Below are 25,579 nucleotides of genomic sequence, written 5' to 3' on the forward strand. Positions count from 1 at the left end.
TCACAGTCAATTTAGTTATCATTTGAGAAATTTGAATTGCATCTCTGAATTCAACTATAATATTTTTATTTTAAATGTATTAAAATTTTGATTAATTTCTTATTTGCATTTAGGTGGTTGTTGTCTTAAATATGTAAATATATTTTATGAAGATTATGTATAACTTCATATATATTGTGGTTAGAATAAATAAATAAATAAACTAAAGTGTCTAATTCCAAATTACATAAATTAATATAACGATAATATTCTGATCTCATGTATATATATAAATTTTAGAAAAAAAACTAAATTGTAACAGTTGGTTAATATTTTATTTTTATTTTAATATGTTTTGAGTTGTCCTATGATTTATATTTATAAAATAAATTACTATTCTTATTAAATTATATATTCTTATCGTACTTAAATCTATGATTTTAGATATAAGTTAGATTAGTTGAATCACTCATGTTGTGAGTATATTGAGTTACATATATTCTTTCACATTCAAATGAAATATAATTATTTTTTATTATAACTAAGTCAAATATCAAATCAATTTTATTTATCGTTTAAATGTGCATGTATTTTCATAATATTTATCAAATTATATATTGATGTTTTTAAAAATATATTATAAAATAAAGTGATGCTCAATAGAAAGTTACATACATAAGTAGGTGATACATTTTTGGAAGCTCATGAACACATATTAATATTTAAAATAATTAAAATATTTTATAAATTCTAAATAACTTTATGCCTTTGATTTATTGAATGAAAACTAAAATTTATTTTAAATAATATTAAAAATGAGAATTCAGATTTGTTTTGGTATTTTGATTATGGTTATATTAAGTTCCACAAATGTAAAATTTAAAAGAAAATTTAATATTAAGAAAACAAATAACTTTAATAATGATAAAACATAATATATCTATTTTGCAACTATTTGATCAAACGATTTTTATTTTTAATTTTATTTTTAATATCTCTTAAAAATAAGCAGTAAACAAAATTGTGATTTTATTTAAAAATAATATTATATAAGTAAAATATAATTTATCAATATTTTTTTGCTGTAATTGGAAGATATTATAGTCAACAAAATATATGAAAAATAAATAAAACACTTCAATAATAATAATTATAAACTATTTTTAGTTAATTAAACATATATCAGTTCATGTTACTTAATTATTTTATGTAATCATCTAAGAAAATAGATAGATATATAAAAATATTTCTATTAGTTTGATTTTTTTTGTATTGTTTAAAATTATGTTTTAAAAGAAATGTTATTTTTTTCTAATATCAAGATTATCTGTGTAATTTTTTTAATGAAATCACATTATATATAAATTTATATTTTTCATTAAAAAAAATATAGATATAAAGAAAGTATTTTATTACTTCAAAAGTATATTTTATGTTATTTAAAAATATTTTTTAAATGTAATATTACTATTTTGTGAACTTTCCTTCTTTTTTTTTTTGAAATCATATTATATACATATATTTTCGTTTTCAATTTTTTTTTAATTTTATAAAAAAAAATCATTTTTTTATTATATGTATATGTTTTTGGAAAAAAATTTAAAAGGAAACTAAATAAAAAAAAAATAATAGTATGTAATATTTTTAATTCATTAAGAGTATCAATGTAATCAACAATCGTGAGAGTTAATCTGAGATCAACACATAAGAAACTGACTTCTCAAATAATATTATAGAGATTCTTATAATCGGATGCCAGTTACTAAAAATATCTTATTGTATGGTATATCCCCTATATATTATTTGTGAAGCATTACAACTTCTTTTTGTAGCCACATGTCATCACTAGAATGATTGTTAGAATCATTAGAGAAATATATTGGTCCATCTAATTATATAATAAGTTTTTTATTACACTAACAATAAATTCATCATTAATGTACTTTATTATTTTCTTAAATAAAATTTACGGAATTGCCTAATGTAGCTAAAGTATATATGTAAATTAATGATTTTGAATAATAAAGATTTGATAAAAAATAGTGTATCTTCTATCATATTTATTTAATTTTAAACTATTAAATAAATTAAACAACCACAATAACCATATAATAAAATTTTAGATTTTTATGTATATGTTATATTTTGAATTTTTACAAACGGCTATAAATTACTAAAACTGTTAAAAGTCTCACATTCAAATTTTATGAACCATGATTTAAAATTTTTGTTATGACAAAATACAAATGATTACAAAAATTATATAAGTAAAAAGTCTAATTTAATTAATAATTAAGATTAATATATATATATATATATATATATATCGTTTTTAATTAAATTATAAACCATATAAAATACAATATTTTAGTTTCAAAATTTACTTTGAACAATCTTTTTGATAAAAGTTTTGAACGATCATTGACAACTTTTTTTTTTAAATTATAAATTACTAAAACTATTAATCTCATAATGGAAATTTTGTTATCAGTAATTTAAATTTTTTTCTATAAAAGATACAAATGTTAAAAAAACTATATGAGTAGAAATCATCATTTAATAGACATTAATATTAAAAATATACTAAAATATATTATCTATGCTAGTATCATTTAAATTTAATAACATATCCTATCAAATATAAAAAAAAATATTTTTTGGATTAATAAAATTGATTTATATGTTCGCATCAATTTAATTATATATTTAATAGTTACTGACTTTTAATTATTTAATATATATTTATTATTTCATAATATGTAAAAATATTTAATACATAAAATAATTTATATATATAATGTTGATCCCGCACAAGACGCGGATCTTAACCTAGTATGGAATTATTTCCCTAATTATCCATATACTGTATGTATTTGTACTGTCAAAATGAAATCCATTTTCTTAAAAAAACGTCATTGCAATCCACTTGTTTATGTGTAATACCTAGATATATAATATAATATACAATAAGCCTTTGTCCTGGAAGGCCAAGTTGTATTATTGGTTCTCATTGCATCTCAATTCGATCCTCATTTATTCTTGTTGGGTCATATTTGTTACTTGTTAGTATCATTGGAATGCACCGCATCTCGATTCAATCCTTACTGATTCTTACTGGGTCACGAATATATCACTGCGCATGTTTTATTCTGAACTCTCATTTCTCTTGTGAGGGCCACTTTTTTCTTTAGAGGATCATAGTGATATCTTTAGAACCATCATATTTGTTGTTTCCGCTGAAAAGTTCTTGTTTAGAAGTATATTATTAGACGGTTGGACAAAAAATACTTTATTAGACATTGTGAGTAATAAAATAGAACGGGCCACATTGTTTTTTATTTGAGCCACTTTCTTGGGGTGAGTGTATACATTGAGCATCATGCTCCAGTAGTGGTAACATACTTGATGAGCATTTTGACAATTTCCTTAGAGACCTTTGAACTAGATTCCTTAAGATTCTGAATCCTTCCATCTGTCTCCTCTTCTAAACGTTTTGCTGCTGCTTCTTGTTCTGTCTGAAATCAAATGTAAAGAATTAGTACAAATCAATCTCAGTATTTAACTTTTGCTTTTGTGCTGATTACCCCAGAAATTTGTGTCTGATACTCTTCTTCTAGTCGGGACCGATACTCTTCCATCTCCTTCTCAGCCTCGTCCTTCGCTTGCTTCATTCTTGCTAGTTTTGCTGATCATCGATTCATCCATCAAAAAAAAAGGATTCAACACAAAAGTTTTAGTAACTGAGCCAAGAAATCGTAAAAAAAAGAGAAAAGACTATACCGGTCCTAGCAGCTGAAACGATCCGACCAGCTTCTTGTTCAGCAGTTAAAAGCATCTGAATCCCACCTTGGCCTCTTAAAGAATCCATAGCTTGTGTTCTCCCCAAAGACGATCAAGACTTGTGTTTGTTCTTTTAAAAATCTTGATGCCAGAGATGGAAATTGTTGATATAAGCGTCTTTGATTATTTTTTTAATTAGACGGAGAGCTTTTTTCTCCTTGGTCTATGGAATTAGTTTTTGACTCGTTATTTTGAAACTAAAATGAGTTCAAATAACATTGCGTGATCATCGGATCGGTGTGATTTTAAGATTTAAAGATGATTATGAACATAAAACATATTCTCTGTGGCTGCATGTATATCGGCTAATATGAACAACATGGGACTCTAAAGATGATAATGAGCATAGAACACATTCTCTAGGGCTGCCACTGGCTAATATGATCATTAAAGAAGACAGCGGTCACTGCATACTAGGTCGTTTTCTTTGGGCGAACAATTATCTACATGTAGATGTATCTATAGTCGCTAATCCCGAGTTTTTAATGTCTCAAATAATCAGTTTACAAATTAGCTAAAAAAATTATTTAAATTAGACCTTTAGTAAACAGCTCAAATACATCATTTTCACTGATATAAATGCAATAATTAGCCCAAATGAGTCATACACATGCATTATGGTTAGCATTTAATAAATAAAATAATGAAAATCGTCACATCTATGTTATAAATATGTCAACAGAAACAAGTCGTTCGAGATAGAATTTCATATATTAAAATAGAAGTAATGATTTTTTTCATCTGTGATTTTTTAATTTGGATCATCAATTAGAAATTTTATTAAATGAATTTTATTAAGACTAATAATACATAGAATTTTTAAAATACTTTAATCATAATATATTTTGATATCTTTTCATTTTAATTTAAATTTTTAACAAATTTGTTTTAAAAGAATTTTACAAGATCTTCATTTTCGAAATTATATTTAAATATTTATACTAATTTCGAAATTAGTTTGAAATATTATTATACATTAATATATTTAGTTATCGTTTATAAAATGAAAATAAAATATTCTATAATATTTTATCTATTATATAATCATAATCAATCATATTAAAAGAAAAGTATTATAATGAGGTAAATATAATAAAATTGTATTAAAATTATAAAACTATAAATTTTATTTTCGTAAGTATAAAATATTTATGTTCAAAAATAAAATCGAATACGTTGGTAAAATGGGTTAACATTAGCAAACTATATAATATATGTATAAAAATTAACATGTATTTCTTTAAAGCTAATAATATAAAATCTTTGTAACTACTTTAATCATAATATATTTTCATTTTAAATATAATATAATATATATTATATTTTCATAATATAATATATTTTCATTTATATATTATATTTTAAAATTCTAATAAATCTGTGTAAAAATATTTTAACAATAACTTATTGTATTTTAAGTTATCATTTATAAAATGAAAAATAAATAATTTTTTTTTTGTCAACTGAAAATATACATAGATCTAAACGAAGAGTTTTAGTACAAAATAGAGGGGAATGAAGACAATGCAGCCTTCGCAAGGGAGTCAGCGACTACATTGTTCTCCCGTCCAACAAAGGAAACAAAGAAGAAATCAAAGCAATAAGATAGAGACTCGATATCCATGAGAACCCGAAAGAGCTCCACCGGATATGACTTCGAGTTAACAGCTCTAACGAGCTCTTGAGAGTCGGTACGAAACCAGACGTCGGTAACGGATGCGCGCTTTGCTTCCCTGATGGCTTCCCTCATGGCCAGCGCTTCCGCCATAAGGAGGGAGGAGATGAGTTCCAAGGACCGAGCCCCTTCCTTGTGAGAGCCTGAGACAGGGTCGTCAAAATACCAGTCGATCCCCACCCTAAGAGTTTTAGCTGACCAAGCTGCATCGGTGTTACAATGCACTATGTCTGTTCGGACTGGTGCTTGGGGTTCGTGCTGGGCGGGACTTTTCGTAGGCCGAGGAGCTGTAGCTTGAGCTGCAATCCATTCACGAACCGATGACACTGACTTCTCCATTGTTGACTTCGCTGCTACTGTTCTGTGGGTGGTAAGCAGATGAGATTCGACATGATCATGAAGGCATCTTGGGTAGTCTGAGCCGCTGAGAAGTCCGGTGATGTTCTAAATGGGGCCAAGTTCCAGATTTGTCGTGCCAAGGGACAGGTGAAGAAGAGATGGAGTGTTGTTTCTGGTTCGAGACTGTGTGGGCAGAGGCCACTAGTGTCAATCCTACGTCGTTGAAGGTTTGTTCCTAAGGCGAGTGCTCCACGAGCCAGCTTCCAGAGGAACATCTTGATTTTTGGCGCTGTCTCCTCCCTCCATACATATTTTTGCCAAGGGAAGCTCGTGATATGTGGCTGGGGATCGTGTAGGTTCTCTGAGGCTTCCCGCATCGCATAGTACCCAGACTTAACACTGTAAACCCATGTTTTAGTTTTGTGCCAACAGAAAGTATCTTCTGCGTTGCAAGTGCTCGTTTTAATGAGGTAAATTTGGCTTGCTAGATCAGGGAAGGTAGCCTCAACCATATGGTGATTCCACTCGCCTGATCCTCGCTCTATCAAGTCCGAGACAAAGAGGTCTCTACCATTCTCTGTTGGTGGGCCCGTGGGAACAAACCGTGTTGTTGGTAGCATCCATGATTCGGTCCATGCTTTTGTTGTATTCCCATTCCCTATGGCCTTTCCTAGTTGGAGTTTGAGGAGCTCACAGCCCGCAATCACTCCCCTCCAGCCATGTGACGCTGACGAGGAGCATGTGGCCGTTAGGAAGCTAGTGTTGTGGCAATACTTCCCAAGCAGTAGACGCGCTAGAAGGCAATTTGGGTTGGTAAGGATGCGCCAGAAGTTCTTTGCTAGCATGGCTGTGTTGAAGTCTTGGATATCACGAAAACCGAGCCCTCCTACATCCTTGTGTTGAGAGAGGGAGTCCCACGATACCCAGCATAGCTTCTTTACGGCTGGGTCTTGGTCCCACCAGAACCGGGTGAGCGCCGCTTGGATCTGGTCGCACAGACCCACAGGAAGTGGGAAACAAGACATAGAGTATGTTGGGATGGCTGATAGCACTGACTTCAGCATGGTCAGTTTCCCGGCGGAGGAGAGCCGTCGTGTGGACCATGACACCGCACAAGCCTTGATCCGATCAACAATCAACGAGGACAGATCCCGCTTTTTCCTGGTGAACAGCTCCGACAGTCCTAAGTATTTTCCCTTCCCCCCTTCGTGTTCTATACCAAGGATAAGTTTGACTCGAGATCGAGTCTCCTGTGGCGTCTTAGAAGAGAAGGAGACGGAGGATTTGGTAGTGTTTATGAGTTGTCCGGACGCGAACTCATATTCTTTGAGCATTGAAACCAGAAAGTTTATGCATTCCGTAGTCGCTTTGGTGAAGAACATCATATCATCGGCGAAGAGGAGATGGTTGATCCGTGGACAGTGATGACCGATTTTAACTCCGGTGAGATCTCCGCTGGTCTGTCCTGCCCGGCACAGTCCCAATAGGACTTCACCACAAAGGATAAAGATGTACGGGGATAGCGGATCTCCTTGGCGTATGCCTCTATTCGGTATAACACTTCCATGGGCTGAATCATTTATCAAGTAGGAATAAGAAACAGTTAAGACACACTGGTGTATCCAATTCACCCACACGGGATCAAAACCGATTCTCTCAAAGACTAGCCGGATAAAGCTCCATTCTAATCGGTCGTAAGCTTTGCTCATATCCGTTTTCACCGCCATGTAACAATGCTTCTTGGCTTCGGAATCCTTGAGATAGTGAAGAATCTCATGGGTGATTAAAACGTTGTCTGCTATAGCTCGTCCGGGGAGGAAGGCTGACTATTTCTCAGAGATTATGCTGCCTAGGACTGGTCTCAGGCGGAGTGACAAGATCTTTGAGATGATCTTGTAGTACACATTGCACAAGGCAATGGGCCTATAATCCGAGACCTTCAACGCGTTCTGGTTCTTAGGGATGAGGCGCACGTGAGTCATGTTGATCGTCTCCGGCATTCTTCCTGTGATGAAAAATTGTCGAACTTCCTCAACAATAGCTGGTCCTACTGCAGTCCAATTGGCCTGAAAGAAAGAAGCTGAGAAGCCGCCGGGGCCTGGAGCTTTGTCAGGGTGTATCGCAAAGAGGGCCTTCTTCACCTCCAGTGGCGTTGGGATGGTAGTAAGAGCTTGGTTGGTCTCCGGAGTTATTTGTCGAGAAAGGGCTCTTTCAATTACTGCTTCCCCATCTGAGCCTATTGATCTGAAGATGTCATCAAAATAACGAGCAATTTCCTCTGCTATCTGCTCTTCTTCGTATGCCGACTGCCCCATAGGATCTTCTAACATGGTAATGCGATTGCGTGTTTTCCGTCCTTTTGAGCCAGCGTGGAAGAAGCCGGTGTTCTTATCTCCTAGTGTTAGCCACAGCAGCCTACTCCTTTGCTTCCAAAACACTTCTTCCGCTTTGTAGGCTTCTAGTAGTTGTTTGTTAAAGTCTGAGATGGTGTCGCCGGGGGCATTACCGGTCATCGCTTCATCAATTCTGGTCTGTAGAGACACGATCGCTTTGCAGCTATTAGTATGGTGCTCTCTACTCCATCTGGCAATCGCCCTTCGGCAAGCTGCAAGGCGGTGAGCTACAGTAGCCTCAGGTGATGCATTCCAAGTAGACTCAATGAGCTCTTTGACTTCCTCAATGTCCTTTAGTCTTCGATCATAGCGAAAGATCTTCCTATGCCTTTTCCTTGTGGCGTCGAAAGTTGAGTAGATGGGTCTATGGCCGGAACCATGGAACCTAAGGTAGTGGCTACGACCCTGTGGAAAGGCATCATACCATGAGCTATTAGCCATAGTCCTGTCAAGGCGACAGTGAACGAGGTGGTTGCCTCTCCGACCCCTCCTGATAGGCAGTTTCCTGTATGGCGTAGATCAAACAGATCATTGTAGGCAAGGAACTCCCGGAAAGCCGAAAAGGATCGTTCCGATTGAACATGACCCCCTGACTTCTCTGTGTTGTCGATAATCTCATTGAAATCTCTGGTTAAGAGCCATGGGCTCGACCTGTCCGCAGCTAGGTGCGATAAGGCATCCCAGACTAACTGCCGCCTTGCTACCTCTGGTTCACCATAAACGAAAGTAATGGAGAAGTTTGCTCCTTTGAACTTGAGAACAGTATCCAGAAATTTGTGGGATTGCGCGAGGATGGAGATGTCAACTTCTTGTGACCATAGGAGTGCTAACCCGCCACCTCCAGGGCTATGAGGAGAGACAAGAAAATGATTATCCATCTTAATAGCTTCAAGTTCTTTTAGTACAAAGGTATCAGCATTTTTTGTTTCCATGAGGAAAAAGATATGAGGACACATAGAGTTACACATGTCCTTAATACGCTGGACTGTTTTAGGGTTCCCCAACCCGCAACAGTTCCAGCTTATGACGGCTAAGGAAGATCCCGACCGAGGTGGTGAAAATCCACCTCTCGGTCATTTTGGCTCGCTGGTTGCCCTACATTATTGGTCCTTCTTGGGGTCTGATGTGTTTGTTGAGCTTGTGGTTGGGACTCTTCCTCTTGTGGGACATACCTTTGAGTGCTTTGATTTGGCTCTCTCCTTTGTGCCGGTGGAGCTTGAGGGAGAGAGGCTCTATCGTTTGTCTGAGGCGTGAAGCGAGTGTGGGATCCAGTGTGTGAGGTTCTTTTTCTTGTTGATCTCGTTGAAGTGTCCCCCTTTTGTGCATTGGCAGTAGATCGGGTAGATAGGGATCGTTGGGATATGGCTTGGTTATGCTTCCGCAGGTTTGGTCCCCGTAGCCTTCTTTGAGCAGGTGTACTTCGTTTACTCTTAGGGGGTCTCCCCGCCCTTGATATACCAGAATGGGAGGGGATGGGGTTGGCTACTGCATCTCCCTCAGCTTGCATAAAGACGATCTCCTGTCCTGAGGTATGTGCATACCCTTCCTCTGGTTGGAAACAGATCAGCTGTTGGGCAGGAGATGATGTAGTTACTGTAGCAGCAGCAATCATACGCCCTGCCGTCTCTTCCATCAAGCCCTGGGCTTCACTGTCAAGCACCCTCTGTCGTCGTGCAGCACTCTCCGCTGGATCAGGGCAGTTGGTATATTGGTAGGTGACTTCTCGCAGTTCCTCCATAACCTCCTCTGTTGTCGGGATCCTAGGGGGAGGTGGAAAGTCAGAAACATTAAGGTTTCGTTCAAGAAGTCTCTGTGGGCGATAAGTTCCTAGATGACAATCAAACGTCTCTTGTGATGATGCACCATTGGAAGTATGATTCGTCGCTGGTAGCGGGAGCAGTGGAGTATTTCTCTGAGTATCAAAACCATCGTGTCGAGGAGCTCTATCTGTGGTATACGGTGGTGAGGTGTGATACTGAGGAAGGTGACGTTGGAGTGAGCCTCTCAGGTCCTCTCTGTTGCCATTTGTCCTGCTATCATGGCGAACGTTTGCATTCTCCACTGGGGGGCTTTCGTGGGAGGAGTTGGATGGGTCTCGCACTTGGCCGTGTTTCCTCCTCCATTCGCCCCTTTTGTCACCTTTAGGTATTGGTCCAGCGGGATGTGTCTCTCTGTAGTACCGATGGGGCCCTCTGTTCCTCTCTGCACTGGTAGTATCATGTGACACAGCTCTTGGGGTAATTTTGTTCTTTAGGGGGGGTATTGGCCTTGCAGATAGCGAGACTCTCTCACCAAAGGGTCGACCGTGTCGATCAAGCCGTTTGGAGAAGGTTTGAGGTAACAGAGCTCTTGAGCCCTCAATGAAGTCATTTCGTAGGGGAGTGTTGATGGGAGGCGCTCGTGTCTCTTCATTGTCTGGGGAGATTCTTTGTCTTCTGTCTATTGGGCTTACTACTTGTGATTTATAGGCTGGTCCTGCATTCAGTGGCTCTCTATACGGACATTCAGCTTGGAGGTGTGAGAGGCGGGAGCAAACCGAACAGTGGTTTTTTAAACCTTCATAGTCAAGGGTGAGAAGACATTCTTCACCGGAGTCAAAGTCTATGATTGTCTCTTTGGTCAGAGGGTCGAGTCCGTCGATAAGTACTCTCATGCGGGCTGAATTTGCCGATATCTCATAATCATCTAGCGTTCCCAGTTCGTGCCCAATTTTGTAGATCATTTTGTGGTGCCAGAAGTGCAGCGGGAGCCCCTGTAGCTCGATCCAAAACGGGATTTTCGAGGGAAAAGTGCTAGAGATAATCGGTTCCCATCTCTGGATTATTACCATCCAGTTATCACAGTGATAGGGGCGATTGGCTAGCACTGCTTTGAGATCCTTTTCAGAGCTAAGGCGGAATTGAAAGCAGTTGTGGCCTAGTTCCAAACCAGTAGCAGAACCCTCTAGATTCCATTTCTTTGCCAGAGCGGAGATAACGTCTTTTACTCGTTGTGCCTGCGGGTTGGTGAGGTGGCCTATGAGCGTCAAGAGATTGGCATGGATCAGTGCAGATGTGTCGAGTTCCGGTGCTCGAATGCGTTTGTAGTTACCACTTGGTGCCGGTGGACGGAAACCCTTGCCTTTTTCTTCAGCAGTGAGGCGGCGAGACATGTTTTCACTAGGTGGTCAAGGAGAAGCAAGGAGGATGTAGTGGGGATCAAGGATAGCGCAATAGCTCGCTTCAAACAAGGAGCATAATCCTAGAGGAGTAGCGGTCGACTCTAGGTTTTCCCGGCCTTCAGGGTTTTGAAGCTGACAGGCGGCTAGAAAAGTAGATAGCCAGCGGGGAAGACGAACTAGCGAAGAGATTAGGCTCTGAGGATCGAGCTCCGGCCATCGCCGTCGGCGGGAGAAAAACCACCAGCGTGGAAAAGTGGTTTTTTTTTTAAAAAGGTTACTTAAAGAGGAAGGAAACCAAGTGGGTGAAGTGACCAGGGAAATTCAGATCGAACTCAGTAACCAAAAAGGGTAAAAAACCGGGTGGGTGAAAACCATGGGTATGGGTAACCGGAGTTACAAGCTACCTTGGTTATCGTGCCAAGGAGAGAAATACCAAAAACTGAGTATTATACTATTATTTGTATAGCTGAAATACGCCCTCGCTCCTATTCTACTATGCATGATTTTTTTCTTTGCAAATCAAATCCATTAGTTTTGAAATGAAAACAAAAAAATTATATCCTACTTTATCTACTTTATAGTCATGATCATGTTAAAATACAATTATTATACTTAAATAAATATGATAAAACTATATTCAATTGATAAATTTATAAATTTTATTTTCATAAATATAAACTGTTTATTTTAAAAATATAATATGATGATAGAACAACTTAAAATTAGCAAACTATATAATACATGTCTAAAAATTAACACATTTTAGACTTTTGTATATACAATAATATATTATCTAAAATGAATAAGCATAAAAAAATATTGGTAAAAAGAAATCCACATTTGAAAGACGGGTCAGAATTTAACATAAATTAAATACAAAATAATTTTCAAATATGTTTTCTCATAAATATATTAATTTCCTTAATAACTAAATGCAAATACAATAAGATAAAAATATAATAAGAATTGACAAATTCATACGGTTTTAAACAATTGATTAAGTATAACATGTAAATTATAAAATTATTGTATTTGAAATAGTTTTGTAAATATTTAAGTATACGGTTAACGTTAAAAATATATACACTTATGTTCTAAAACAATAATTTATGTATAGAAAAGTGAAAACAAACACCCGCGCAACCAAAATCTAGTAAAATCTTAAAATAGAGGAGATTTGATTTTCTTGTTTTTCTATTTCTAAATGATCATGTAAAAATCTTATAAAATTTACAATATAAGATGGTGATTGATATATAACATAGGGTGTGGTTGTTCTCAGTTATTTTTATGTCGGGTTTCTGTTCGGAGGCCATACTTTGATGTTCTTGTCTCCTTTAAGTTTGTTGTTTTAGCTGTTCTTGAACATAAAATTTCTTGAAATTTTGATATACGGATTCTAGATATGTTTACTGGATAATAACATGTTTTTATCAAATAGTTTCCAAAGGCAAACTTGGGCCATTTTGACCTAAGAGGAAAATGTTAGATTCATTTTTATTATGGATTTCTAATTTAAAATCAATTGGTGATTAGTGGATTGGCCATAACTTTTTACGTATTAAAAGAACTTTTAAAATTTCGAATGTCAGATATTTATCTCTAATAGGAAAAAGCAAGCTTATAAATGTGAAAAAGTAGAATCAAGAGAACATGTGAGACGTCATATCATACGTGATACGTACCAACTGCGTCGAGAACCCTAAGACTTGGTCACTTCACTATGCACCATCCAAAGCAGCCAAAAGAACATGTTAATCGAAAACTAGACCCCACCACATCATAAGTTCACCAGTCATCAGCACAACTAACGCAAAATCGTACACCAATATTAACCTTCTGAATCATTAGCTTTACCGTGAACAAAATTAACAATAATTGCCAATTTAATTAATCAAAAGATTATAAACAATTAAAGTAAAGCGAGAGATCAAAACTTAATTAGACAGTTATTAATAAGGGTCACGCTTACAGCTTCACACCAAACATTTCACGCTGAAACCGATAAACTTGGTCTTATATGTCTGCTTTCATTTAATGTACTCTCTCTCTCTCATCTTCTTGCTCTCTAACCACTTTACCTCTTAACGTCTCTCTCTATTTATTTTATCTTCTTTTTCATCATTCTCCTCTCCAACAACTAAACACACTCTTTCCGGTGAACATGGAGGCGTCCAGTGATCCGGCGACCAAGAAGGAGAAGCAGAAGGCGACACCGAAGGTGTCACTTCTTAAGCTCTTCTCTTTTGCTGATTTCTACGATTGCGTTCTCATGATTCTAGGATCAATCGGCGCGTGCATTCACGGAGCCTCCGTTCCCATCTTTTTCATATTCTTTGGCAAACTCATCAACATTATTGGTCTAGCTTATCTCTATCCACACCTTGCCTCTCACAAAGTCGCCAAGGTTTTTATTTATTTTTCCTAGTATATAGTTTTAAATCTTCATATGTAACTAAACCTGTAGATTCTTCGGTTGATTACTCGGAAACTGAATATAACTTTACGTTTCCTTCAAAAATCAAAACAGTGTCATTGTTAGTAGATTGTAATTAATATGTACTCCAGACAAAATTGACTGAAACCCTAATTATGTAAGTTTATTAAAAACCCTAGTTAATTATTTGCGAGTATTATAATTTTTATTTGTGATTACGATTGCTTGGCTTTAATTTGTATTCAATTCACTTGGTGCAGTACTCGTTGGATTTTGTATATCTGAGTGTGGCTATACTATTTTCTTCATGGTTAGGTAAATAAACATTTATTAAAGTCAAGCAATATTTCTGAATTATACAATTCATTTTTAGTAAATAAAATATAAAATATACAAAAATGGAAACAGAGGTTGCATGTTGGATGCATACGGGAGAGAGACAAGCGGCAAAAATGAGGAGAGCTTATCTTCGGTCAATGTTAAGTCAAGACATAAGCTTATTTGATACCGAAGCTTCCACCGGAGAAGTCATATCGGCCATCACATCCGACATTCTCGTCGTCCAAGACGCTCTCTCCGAGAAGGTACATCCTCTTCACCGAATCTAACCGGCTCCCAAGTTCCTAACAATTTGATTAACTTGACAATTTTATTTGTTTTTGTGTTTTGTCAACATTTTGCATAAGTTCTATTATTAAATTCATAATAGATCAATTACTAATTGCATTCAAATCAACATAAGATTTATATACACAAATCAATTTATATGTTTTTGTGCAACTACCTAGTAAAGCCTGCTAACTAAGACGTTGGTCAATCAAAGCTATAGACATTTTATTTATTTGTTCATTTTTAGCTATAGACATTTAGCTGTTAAAATTTATAAATCTTTAAAGTGGGTTGTTTCTATTTCGTACACATGGGTTCTCTACTCTGTGTCAGTTTTAATGTGGATCACCATATGGTCCATTGAGTTCAATAAATAATACAGAGGCTTTTGCATGCATCTCTTTTGTTTTTTAGTATTGCAAACACTAATATTATTATTTTCTGATATTCCAATAAACCATATACCTATTTTTATAGTTTCAAAAAAAAAAACCTTTATTTTTACTTTCCTTTTTGTAATATGCTTTCGGTCCTTGATGCAAAAATAATAAATGCATAGTCTTTAATTCGGTTATAGCTGCTTTGCATTTTGCATTTATAAGGCGGTTGAGTTTGATACAAATTAATTTATGTTTTTATGAATGACCTATATTTGGTTCTTTCCAGCTAGCCAGTTACTTAAACAATCTAGTCGCTGTAATCTCAAACTTTACATGTGATCATGCAAATCCGGTTCTGGTTTATAATAGCTTCATTACCGGTTGATTTCGTTGCAGGTAGGGAATTTCTTGCACTATATAAGCCGGTTCATAGCCGGTTTTGCGATCGGATTCTCGAGCGTATGGCAAATAAGTCTTGTCACTTTGTCCATAGTCCCTCTCATTGCTCTAGCAGGCGGCATCTACGCGTTTGTAGCCATCGGACTTATCGCCAGAGTCCGAAAATCATACATCAAGGCCGGTGAGATTGCGGAAGAGGTTAGTTACTTGTCTGACAAGTAAAGTTCATATATTGAAATCATAGGTTTTGTGTGTACTTCATGTTTCTCTGTGGAAACTCAGGTGATCGGTAATGTTAGGACAGTACAAGCATTCACGGGTGAAGAAAGGGCGGTGAAATTATACCGAGAAGCTCTCCAGAACACGTTCAAGTACGGGAGAAAAGCCGGTTTAACCAAAGGACTAGGTCTTGGTTCGTTGCACTGTGTCTTGTTTCTGTCATGGGCCTTGCTCGTCTGGTTCACAAGCGTTGTTGTCCACAAGGACATCGCAGATGGTGGCAAATCTTTCACTACCATGCTCAACGTTGTCATCGCCGGCCTGTATAAGATCTTCCTATCTTGCTTGATTGCTTGCTATTCACGTTTCCTTTGTATCTTTTATGTATCATAACGTTTTCGTGTCGTGTAGGTCGCTTGGACAGGCAGCGCCGGATATTTCCGCGTTTGTGCGAGCCAAAGCTGCTGCATATCCAATTTTTGAGATGATTGAACGTGACACCGCGGCTAAAACAAGCGCAAAAACTGGCCGTAGACTCGGCAAAGTAGACGGGCACATTCAATTCAAGAACGTGACTTTTAGCTACCCATCTCGCCCCGATGTAGTGATCTTTGACAGGCTAAACATATCAATCCCTGCCGGGAAAATCGTGGCACTCGTTGGAGGAAGCGGTTCAGGGAAGAGCACGGTCATATCCTTGATAGAGCGGTTCTACGAGCCAAACTCTGGAGCAGTGTGGCTAGACGGAAACGATATTAAAGATCTTGATATAAAGTGGTTAAGGGGGCAGATTGGTTTGGTTAATCAAGAACCAGCTCTGTTCGCTACAACGATCCGTGAGAACATTATGTATGGTAAAGATGACGCGACGAATGAGGAGCTTGCACGTGCTGCAAAGCTCTCGGAAGCCATTTCGTTTATCAACAACCTCCCTGAAGGGTTTGAGACTCAGGTATGTTATATATGAACCTTGGAACACAAGAAACACTTATAAACCCTATGTCAAAGAGATACCTTGGAAGACAAGAAGCAACTATAAACCCTAAACTCAACTTTTACCTTAGGTTGGAGAGAGGGGAATTCAACTTTCGGGTGGACAGAAACAGAGGATTGCGATATCAAGAGCAATCGTGAAGAATCCATCGATACTTTTACTCGACGAGGCGACAAGCGCTCTAGATGCAGAGTCAGAGAAGAGCGTGCAAGAAGCGTTGGACCGTGTGATGGTTGGAAGAACAACGGTGGTGGTGGCTCACAGACTATCAACGGTAAGAAATGCAGACATCATAGCAGTAGTTCACGAAGGGAAGATCGTAGAGTTTGGAAACCACGAGAATCTCATAGCGAATCCTGACGGGGCGTACTCTGCTCTCCTTCGTCTCCAAGAAGCTGGCTCATTGCAGCGTAACCCTTCCTTGACTCGCACGCTAAGCAGGCAACAGAGGTACTATATGCTTCTCACTATACTAAGTAAAGTTTCATTAGACCTAGTTAGGTCTAAAATCCTAACAGCAAAACCGATTGTTTGAAAATTTATAGTAAGAGTTTTAATAAGTTTATTTTTAACAAATTGTGGCCGTATAGTTTATGTATAGTAACACTTAAAAATTCAAGGGTACAATATCAAAGTTTCAATTGGTTATGTCAAGGACCGGCCTTGAATATCAGTTGTTTCGTTTGCAGTGTAAAGTACTCAGGGGATCTATCAAGAACAAGAACGAGCTTCTGCTCAGATAGGGACTCCGTAACTAGACAAGACGGTGCAGAGCCACCCAAAAAGACTAAAGTAACGGTGGGACGTCTTTATTCTATGATTCGACCGGACTGGATGTACGGACTTTGTGGCACAATATGTGCATTCATTGCTGGATCTCAGATGCCCCTTTTTGCGCTTGGAGTCTCACACTCCTTAGTTTCATACTACGAGAAGGATTGGGTGGACACTCAAAAAGAGGTAAAAAAGATCGCTATACTCTTCTGCTGCGCTTCAGCCATCACCCTCATTGTCTACACCATTGAGCATATCTGCTTTGGTACTATGGGCGAGCGTCTCACTCTCCGTGTCCGCGAAAAGATGTTTTCGGGTTGGTCTCAAACTCTCTTGAAAGTTCTTTGCAATTTCTTCTTTTGAATGAATGTTAAATTTATTAAATTAAAAAAAAAATTACAAAGAATATGGCTTGTATCAAATTTAAACTTATTTTTGGTTTTAAAATTAATAATAAACGTAATAACTTATTTTTGGTTTTGTAGCTATTTTGAGGAACGAAATCGGGTGGTTTGATGAGGTGGACAACACGAGCTCCATGTTGGCGTCACGGCTAGAGAGCGACGCGACTTTGCTTAAAACCATAGTGGTCGATAGGTCAACGATTCTACTTCAGAACTTAGGTCTTGTTGTGACATCTTTCGTCATTTCCTTCATGCTCAACTGGCGTCTTACTCTTGTCGTAGTGGCCACATTCCCGTTGGTTATAAGCGGACATATCAGCGAGGTAATTAAACGCAGCGTTTTTGCGTCTTTCTTAACGTGTTTATTTTGACAATTAATTAGGTTTTAATCTTTGGTACGTTTGTAGAAACTTTTCATGCAAGGCTATGGAGGAAACTTGAGCAAAGCGTACTTAAAGGCCAACATGTTGGCGGGAGAGTCTGTTAGCAACATCCGAACCGTCGCCGCCTTCTGTGCTGAGGATAAGATTCTAGAACTTTATTCAAGAGAGCTATTAGAACCATCCAAACGTTCTTTCAGGCGTGGACAAACAGCTGGACTTTTCTACGGCATCTCTCAGTTCTTTATTTTCTCCTCCTATGGCCTTGCTCTCTGGTACGGGTCAACGTTGATGGATAAAGGCTTATCGAACTTCAAATCTGTGATGAAAACATTCATGGTCTTGATTGTGACGGCTTTAGCGATGGGTGAGACATTGGCTCTAGCTCCGGATCTGCTGAAAGGAAACCAGATGGTGGCGTCTGTGTTTGAAATCTTGGACCGGAAGACTCAGATTGTTGGAGAAACCAGTGAGGAGCTGACTAATGTGGAAGGCATGATTGAGCTTAAAGGCGTCCACTTTAGCTACCCTTCAAGACCAGATGTTGTTATTTTTAAGGACTTTGACCTGATAGTTCGTTCCGGAAAGAGTATGGCGCTTGTGGGACAGAGTGGGTCCGGTAAAAGTTCGGTTATTTCACTCATTCTCCGGTTCTATGACCCGACCGCAGGAAAAGTCATGATAGAGGGTAAGTGTCTGAACACAAAAGTTTCTTGCGTCTCAAGTTAACTATGAAAAACACCAATGTTTCTTGCTTTCTTGTGTCAGAAGAAATGTTTATTTGGCTGACTAATCTGTTTTTCTTTTAAATTACATTTGCAGGAAAAGACATCAAGAAACTAGACTTGAAAGCACTGAGGAAACACATTGGTTTGGTTCAACAAGAACCAGCACTTTTCGCAACCACAATATACGAGAACATTTTGTACGGAAACGAAAGAGCTACTCAATCTGAAGTCATCGAAGCAGCTACGCTCGCAAACGCTCACAGCTTCATTACCTCTCTACCACAAGGTTACTCTACCAAAGTAGGTGAACGAGGAGTTCAGATGTCAGGCGGTCAGAGACAAAGGATCGCTATCGCTAGAGCCATCCTCAGGAATCCTGAGATTTTGCTCCTTGATGAAGCCACAAGCGCTTTGGACATTGAATCCGAGCGTGTGGTAAGTTTCTTTAGGGTTATTTTCTAGGGTTTAATCTACATAAGACTTATTATGGGTTTATAAACGAATGCATGTTAGGTACAACAAGCATTGGATCGGTTAATGACAAACCGGACAACGGTGGTGGTTGCTCACCGGTTATCGACGATCCAGAACGCGGACACGATAAGTGTATTACACGGAGGTAAGATCGTAGAGCAAGGCAGCCACCATAGACTCGTTCAGAACAAGACGGGTCCTTATTTTAAACTCATCAGCCTTCAGCGGCAGCAACATCCTTGAATACCATATAGTTAAATTGTTTAAAACTCTTAAACTCTTAATTTGTTTTTGTGGAAAATATTGATCATACCTATATTTACCCGATGTGATTATATTAATCATATGTGATTAATTATGCCAATCATCTTGATTTACAAATTATCAAATTCAAATTAGTAAAATTTTCTAAACCAGCAATATGTATTTTTTTTTATTCAAATGAATCTTTATTTATTTGTTCAAATGAGTCATCTCGCTTTTCGTATAAACTCTCTTCATCATCAACACGTTTCACTGCGACATTCTCCCAGGATAAGAATAAAAGGATCAACAAAAAGACAAATGTGATGATAAGGAATAAAGGTTAGTGCAGAGTTCATGTCCCTACAAAATGACACAACCTCTTACAACAAAGCAGCCATCATTACCAATTCACCACAAATAAGGCGAAGTCAAATTTGATATAACTATATTCATCAACTTGAAGTTTTATAACTAATATTTTTCCAAAAAATATTAAGAAAAGAATTACCTATAGATAATACTCTATATTCTATGTGTACTACGATATTGTATTTATTATTCAGATATATTAAAATCCATGTCAATTTCCATAATTTATCTCTGGTAACTAAAGCTAAAAAAATAAAATTTCCTTTTTCCCAAAAAAATACTAAAGCTAAAAATAAATTACTTACATAGTTCATAAATACTAGGTATGAATGATCGATGAACGACGAAGAATAATATATTCTCTAACATCTTTTAAAAAATCAATATTCATAAGAAAATATTTTTTCTTCTCATTTTTTATCATTTTTTTTAAAGAAAAATAAAAAAACAAAGTTATTCTTTGTCAAATATGAAATTGAACAAATATTCTTATTTATTCCTGTAATTTTTTTTGTTTTTTTTTTGTTTAGAATAGAATGACCAGTGGGACCCCTTAATTTCAATAAAATATTCGGTCGAATATAATTATTATTTATAAAAAAAAAAACGAAAAGTATTAAGTGTGATTATTCATCTTCAACTACTCGCTCGGTGACAAAGATATTTTCCAGATAAAGAGACTCCGGTCACTGCGCAGCCGGCGACGAAACTATCTAAACCCCCTCCCCTTTGCTCTTATTCTTCTTCCATATACCATGGGAAACGGAAACTCAACGGAGACGAAGGAGTCGCGCCGATCAAAGATGCGACAGAAGCTTCAGACCTTCAGCAGCCGCCGCCGTCTTCGTCGTCCAGGATCCGGAAGCGTATCCGGATTAGCGAGTCAGAGATCTGTGAGCCAAGAGGATTTCGCCGGCATTGCTCTCCTCACTCTCATCGGCGTACGGTTTTGATCTTATAATAATCGTTAATTGTGTAATTCGATTCGATGGTCATGGACTCATGCGTGTAATCGGTTTTGGCAGGCGGAGATGAAGTTCAAGGACAAGTGGCTCGCGTGCGTTTCCTTTGGGGAACAGACGTTCCGTACGGGAATCTCAGATTCGTAAGTCCTCTTGTTAATTTTCTTGAATCGATTTGTAGTTTTGAGAATGTCAACGTCATCTTCTTTTTTTTTTTTTTTTTGATGTTTTTTGCAGTACTGATAAGCCGATTTGGAATTCGGTAAGAAAAGTTTAAACTTTTGTTTTCTCAGCTCCTTTTGAAGGGTTGTGGATGATCGATTGGTGTTTCCTGTTCTGTATGTAGGAGAAGAAGCTCCTCCTGGAGAAGAATGGGCCAAGTCTCGCTAGGATCTCTGTATTTGAGGTGTGAACTGAATCAAATACTGAGACTTGGCGTTTACTTATATTTTCACTTTTGAGTATTGATCGGTTGGGATCTCACTTTGTTTTCTTGATGCAGACCAATATGCTGTCGAAGAACAATCTTATCGGTTTTTGTGAGCTCGATCTCCTTGAGTTTGTAGTGCAGGTCAGTAGTTCAAAGTTTGTTTGTTTTCACGTGAATTCTTCTACCTTTTCTCTTTTAGTACCTTTTCTAGTTGGCAAGTATCAGCAAGTTGATTTCTAATACTTGTCTTCCCTTGGTCTTGGTTGAGAGGGGATCTGCCTGATTGATAATTGTCTGTACATGGATTGGAAGAATGATAAATCTATGAGGAAATTGTTTGTTGACAGAGTTGTTTTGTTTCTCTTGTATACAATGTTATATAGGAACCTGACTCTACTTGCAAGTCTTTTGACCTGTTAGATCCGGCTTCCTCTACTGTTGTTGGAAGCATGTTCCTTTCATGCTCCGTTGAGGTATGCTGTAGGTCTAAATTTAAAACAGTCGTCGAACAAATGCGGGGGGAAGGGTTTCTGATTTTTTTTTTTGGTTGCTAACATTCGCAGGATCCTGTTGAAACAGAAACAAGTTTCGCGAAGCGTATTTTGTCCATCGTGGTATGCTTTACTTTATTTTCCACTCTGTCTACTCTGGTCTTGTGAAGTTTTGTGATGTTATCCTCTCTGCTACATTTTAATTTTCTTGAAATTTTTAATGATTGGTGCATCATTTAATAAAATTCCCTTGCGTTTATTTTTAAGTTCCCTTTGCGTTTTCTTCTTTTTCAAATTGCTTCTCAAGCAGTTTTTCTACGGAAAATTATGGCCTCCTGCAGCCTTTATAATGAATTGATGGAGTCCATCTAAGTGCAGGACAATAATGGAGATGGACATCTCTCATTCTCAGAGTTCTCTGATCTGATGAATGCTTTTGGGAATCTAGTGGCTTCTAAAAAGGTTTGACCTTCACCTCTAGCTGTTGTGTGCGCTTATGAATATGTGTTTCGTTCCAAGTGTGTAGTGTCAGTTAGTCTTTAAAATTTCAAGCACCTAAAGTTGTACCTTTTAGCATTTTCTAGTAGAGAATGCTAGATTGCTGCACTTTTTTTGAAGGCATTGTTTGACTTTTTCACTTGTTTACCAGAAAGAGGAGTTGTTCAAAGCGGCTGACCTTAATGGAGATGGTATTGTTACGATTGATGAGTTAGCTGCACTTCTTGCCGTTCAACAAGAACAGTAATAACATTCTATGCATTGCCTATGTTGATAACTTTCGTTTATACATATTATTGTATCCCATTACATCCTTGAATCCCACTCATTTTGCATACTTCTTTTGCAGAGAGCCAATTATAAATAGTTGTCCGGTCTGTGGCGAGGCTCTTCAACTGTCTGACAAGCTTAACGCAATGATCCATTTGACTCTTTGTTTTGACGAAGGAACTGGTAATCAAACGATGACTGGAGGGTTCTTGACTGATAGGCAGGCTTCATATGGGTTAGAATTCTCCCCTCTTAAGGTTTTTATCAGCCATTCAAAATCATTTATGTATTCTTAGCTTGCTGAGCCTTTAAACTTTTAACATTTTATCAGGTGGATGTTCAAACTAAGTGAATGGACTCATCTATCAACTTATGATGTTGGTTTGAATACTGGTTCAAGTGCTTCACATATTGTGGTAACTTCCCTTTCTACCACTTTTGTTTGTGTCATGATAAACAACTAATACGGAGGCCGATTATGAAGTTATCTTATTTCCTGTATTCTTTAAACTCTTTAAACTTCAGAAAATCCTGGCTTGGGGGGAGCTTAATTTAAAATAATAATAATTACTTTGTGGTTGTCGTATGAGTATCTTATAATGCTCAGCAAATGCACTAAAATATACATATATGCACTTTATTTGCTATAGGTGATTGATAGGAAGACTAAGAGGCTCGTCGAAGAGTTGATTGATTCAAAGATTGTTATGTCGATGAGAGCTATTTACCAGTCAAAAATTGGACTCGGGCTTATGGACCAAGGTAAAAATCTGGTTCCTTCACTTCTATAATGCACCTAGCATTAGTACCTCTACAAGGTTCCAACAAGCTACACATTCTTTTATTCATTCTCGTTCTGGATCGACCTCCTTGATGCAGGAGCAAAAGAGATTTTGCAGAACATTTCTGAGAAGCAGGGGAAGAAAATGAACACAGCTGAATCTGCCCAAAATATACCCAGCTTTCTCGAGTTTTTCAAGGTATGAGATCCTCTTTTAAGCCGTTTGGTTACGTTTTGTGACTTTACATGAACATCGAAAACTGAATCATTTGTCTGTTGCAGGATCAAATAAACATGGCTGAAGTCAAGTATCCTCTAGACCATTTTAAGGTATGCAAAGGCAACTCATGGTATCATTATAACTAAAATCAAATATGTTGCTAGTTGTTGAACTTGAGATCTAATCAAAGACTGTTCACTGTATGTCTTTTTAAGAAAAACATATTAGTTTGTGGCTAAGGTATTGATATAGAGGAAAGTTTGAGTAAATATAAGCTAGATCGTGTGCCGGTTTTATCTAAGAAGGGGAAAACCCCTTTGATAATTTAGTTAACTGTAAGCTTGTTAACTTTTCATGGATAATATGGTCTATTCACTTGCAGACGTTCAATGAATTCTTCATACGGGAGTTAAAGCCTGGTGCAAGACCAATTGCGTGCAGTGATCGGGATGATGTAGCTGTATCAGCTGCTGATTGTCGATTAATGGCGTTTCAGTCGGTGGATGATAGCACGCGGTTCTGGATCAAGGTAAACCGGCCTCTATAGTAGCTATAATATAACAATTCTACAAGCTCCGCATCTGTAAAAAATGATTAACTCTTAAGATAAGTGATGCAGTTGATAATTGCTTTATTCTAAAATTTTCAATCGTTTTCAATATTTTGTAGGGCCGTAAGTTCTCAATTAAAGGCCTCCTTGGGAAGGATGTGGATTCAGATGCTTTCCTTGATGGATCTTTGGTGATATTCCGATTGGCTCCACAGGTGAGACAAGACTGCATGTTTCATGTCTTTCGACCAAAAGCTAGAATGTTACAGTCGTTTTTGTTCCATCTCTTTATGCATTCACTGATCTGTTACAGGACTATCATCGTTTTCATTCTCCTGTTTCTGGCGTCATTGAAAAGTTTGTCGACGTTCCTGGAAGCTTATATACAGTATGTACTTAACCCATTTCCCTTTTTAAGTTTAAGAGTTTCCAATTTTCTCTTCCTTTTCTTATTTTTGTTTCCTTGCTTTTTAGGTTAATCCGATTGCAGTCAATAGCAAGTACTGTAATGTGTTCACTGAGAATAAACGGACCGTCGTAATGATATCAACAGCAGAGTTTGGAAAGGTTTGTCATCTCGCATAACTCTCTCTGTGTGCTGAAGCAAATTATTTCTCAGCTGTCACTGTGCTTGCTGCTTTGAACTCATTGGTGCTGTAGTTTATACACGAAGCTGTATAATGAAATCTGAACTTATTACGAAACTTGACATCAGCATATCGTCTGTAACAGGTCGCATTTGTTGCGATTGGAGCTACAATGGTTGGTAGCATCACCTTCGTTAGAAAAGAGGGAGACCACATAAAGAAAGGGGACGAGGTAACAGTTCTGTATTTTTTTAAAAAATTTATTTGAAAAGATGCGGAATAGCTTTTTATGCAAGCGAGTACTAATTTAACTTTCTACTTTTTTTCTAGCTTGGTTACTTTTCATTTGGTGGAAGCACAGTTATATGCGTCTTTGAAAAGGTAAGCTTCTAACTTGCACCACTATGATAATACTGTATACTTAAATATTTTCGAAGAAAGAATTGAAGTATAAGCTTCCACTACCATAGAAATTGAGTTTCTTGATTCGAAAATTTTGTGACGAAATACCATACATGCTCATAATACTATATCCCTAGATGAGTGCCTGCATCTGCACCACCAACCTTACCTTTCATGTGACACGTATTGCAGGACTCGATTAAGCTTGATGAGGATCTCCTAGCTAACAGCGCTAGGTCCTTGGAGACATTAGTTACTGTTGGAATGCAACTAGGTGTCTCCTTTCCAAAGCTGGAAAACTGTTCTCTTGAATCCTGAACTGCTTCAAACTCAAAGATACTGATGATCTGCTTCGGTTTGGTTTGCTTTGTTTTAGTTTTCTTTTTTTTTTTTTTCCGTGAGAAACTCAAATCCTCTTTTGTTTGATACTCAGTGACTTTGTTCTGTATATATAAACACCAGTATGTCTCGGGCATTGGTACTTGTTAATATTTACTGTGTTTCGTTTATTTTTAATGCTAGGTGACAATTTTACATGCAAATAAGGCGAAACACATGTCATGTCTTCTTTATAACCGTTCTATTAAAG

The 25,579-nt window shown here is 37.0% G+C and overlaps 4 protein-coding genes across 4 annotated transcripts; 2 read left to right on the forward strand and 2 right to left on the reverse strand.

Moving 5' to 3' along the window:
* Positions 1 to 3,196: 3,196 nt before the first annotated feature.
* Positions 3,197 to 4,158, reverse strand: LOC106374483 (V-type proton ATPase subunit G3). The gene is made up of 3 exons (XM_013814496.3): positions 3,760 to 4,158; positions 3,564 to 3,664; positions 3,197 to 3,494 (listed from the first exon to the last, which is right to left on the reverse strand). The coding sequence occupies exons 1-3, from the start codon at positions 3,845 to 3,847 to the stop codon at positions 3,357 to 3,359; spliced, it is 327 nt and encodes a 108-aa protein (XP_013669950.2). The 5' UTR covers positions 3,848 to 4,158; the 3' UTR covers positions 3,197 to 3,356.
* A 3,501-nt stretch (positions 4,159 to 7,659) lies between these two features.
* LOC125579830 lies at positions 7,660 to 9,104 on the reverse strand. The gene is made up of 2 exons (XM_048743697.1): positions 8,703 to 9,104; positions 7,660 to 8,631 (listed from the first exon to the last, which is right to left on the reverse strand). Exons 1-2 carry the CDS (start codon positions 9,102 to 9,104, stop codon positions 7,660 to 7,662), a joined length of 1,374 nt encoding a protein of 457 aa, XP_048599654.1.
* A 4,378-nt stretch (positions 9,105 to 13,482) lies between these two features.
* LOC106376071 (ABC transporter B family member 2) lies at positions 13,483 to 19,548 on the forward strand. Its single transcript, XM_013816122.3, has 12 exons — positions 13,483 to 13,793; positions 14,084 to 14,138; positions 14,232 to 14,407; positions 15,209 to 15,409; positions 15,494 to 15,753; positions 15,842 to 16,382; positions 16,495 to 16,874; positions 17,114 to 17,514; positions 17,684 to 17,925; positions 18,010 to 18,670; positions 18,805 to 19,145; positions 19,224 to 19,548. Exons 1-12 carry the CDS (start codon positions 13,551 to 13,553, stop codon positions 19,425 to 19,427), a joined length of 3,705 nt encoding a protein of 1,234 aa, XP_013671576.2. The 5' UTR covers positions 13,483 to 13,550; the 3' UTR covers positions 19,428 to 19,548.
* Positions 19,549 to 20,405: 857 nt separating this feature from the next.
* Positions 20,406 to 25,532, forward strand: LOC106376067 (phosphatidylserine decarboxylase proenzyme 3). The gene is made up of 21 exons (XM_013816118.3): positions 20,406 to 20,740; positions 20,825 to 20,904; positions 20,999 to 21,023; positions 21,108 to 21,167; positions 21,264 to 21,332; positions 21,575 to 21,664; positions 21,755 to 21,805; positions 22,061 to 22,144; positions 22,332 to 22,423; positions 22,530 to 22,685; positions 22,782 to 22,866; positions 23,101 to 23,212; positions 23,330 to 23,430; positions 23,514 to 23,561; positions 23,834 to 23,980; positions 24,121 to 24,216; positions 24,315 to 24,389; positions 24,476 to 24,568; positions 24,734 to 24,820; positions 24,919 to 24,969; positions 25,183 to 25,532. The coding sequence occupies exons 1-21, from the start codon at positions 20,555 to 20,557 to the stop codon at positions 25,306 to 25,308; spliced, it is 1,914 nt and encodes a 637-aa protein (XP_013671572.2). The 5' UTR covers positions 20,406 to 20,554; the 3' UTR covers positions 25,309 to 25,532.
* Positions 25,533 to 25,579: the final 47 nt, after the last annotated feature.

The sequence above is a fragment of the Brassica napus genome, chromosome C1 (genome assembly GCF_020379485.1).
Source record: "Brassica napus cultivar Da-Ae chromosome C1, Da-Ae, whole genome shotgun sequence".
Classification (NCBI taxonomy): Eukaryota; Viridiplantae; Streptophyta; class Magnoliopsida; order Brassicales; family Brassicaceae; genus Brassica; species Brassica napus.

Excerpts from the sequence above, each read along its gene's own strand:
- LOC106374483 (XM_013814496.3), bottom strand. The coding sequence starts at position 3,847 with ATGGATTCTTTAAGAGGCCAAGGTGGGATTCAGATGCTTTTAACTGCT. Across the intron at positions 3,665-3,759 it reads CGTTTCAGCTGCTAGGACCG|CAAAACTAGCAAGAATGAAG; the intron begins GTATAGTCTTTT and ends ATCGATGATCAG. Across the intron at positions 3,495-3,563 it reads ATCAGACACAAATTTCTGGG|ACAGAACAAGAAGCAGCAGC; the intron begins GTAATCAGCACA and ends ATTTGATTTCAG.
- LOC125579830 (XM_048743697.1), bottom strand. The coding sequence starts at position 9,104 with ATGGATAATCATTTTCTTGTCTCTCCTCATAGCCCTGGAGGTGGCGGG. Across the intron at positions 8,632-8,702 it reads TATCAGGAGGGGTCGGAGAG|GGTCGTAGCCACTACCTTAG; the intron begins GCAACCACCTCG and ends GCCTTTCCACAG.
- LOC106376071 (XM_013816122.3), top strand. The coding sequence starts at position 13,551 with ATGGAGGCGTCCAGTGATCCGGCGACCAAGAAGGAGAAGCAGAAGGCG. Across the intron at positions 17,926-18,009 it reads TAAGCGGACATATCAGCGAG|AAACTTTTCATGCAAGGCTA; the intron begins GTAATTAAACGC and ends GTACGTTTGTAG. Across the intron at positions 18,671-18,804 it reads AGGAAAAGTCATGATAGAGG|GAAAAGACATCAAGAAACTA; the intron begins GTAAGTGTCTGA and ends TTACATTTGCAG.
- LOC106376067 (XM_013816118.3), top strand. The coding sequence starts at position 20,555 with ATGGGAAACGGAAACTCAACGGAGACGAAGGAGTCGCGCCGATCAAAG. Across the intron at positions 23,213-23,329 it reads ACTCGGGCTTATGGACCAAG|GAGCAAAAGAGATTTTGCAG; the intron begins GTAAAAATCTGG and ends TCCTTGATGCAG. Across the intron at positions 24,569-24,733 it reads CAACAGCAGAGTTTGGAAAG|GTCGCATTTGTTGCGATTGG; the intron begins GTTTGTCATCTC and ends CGTCTGTAACAG.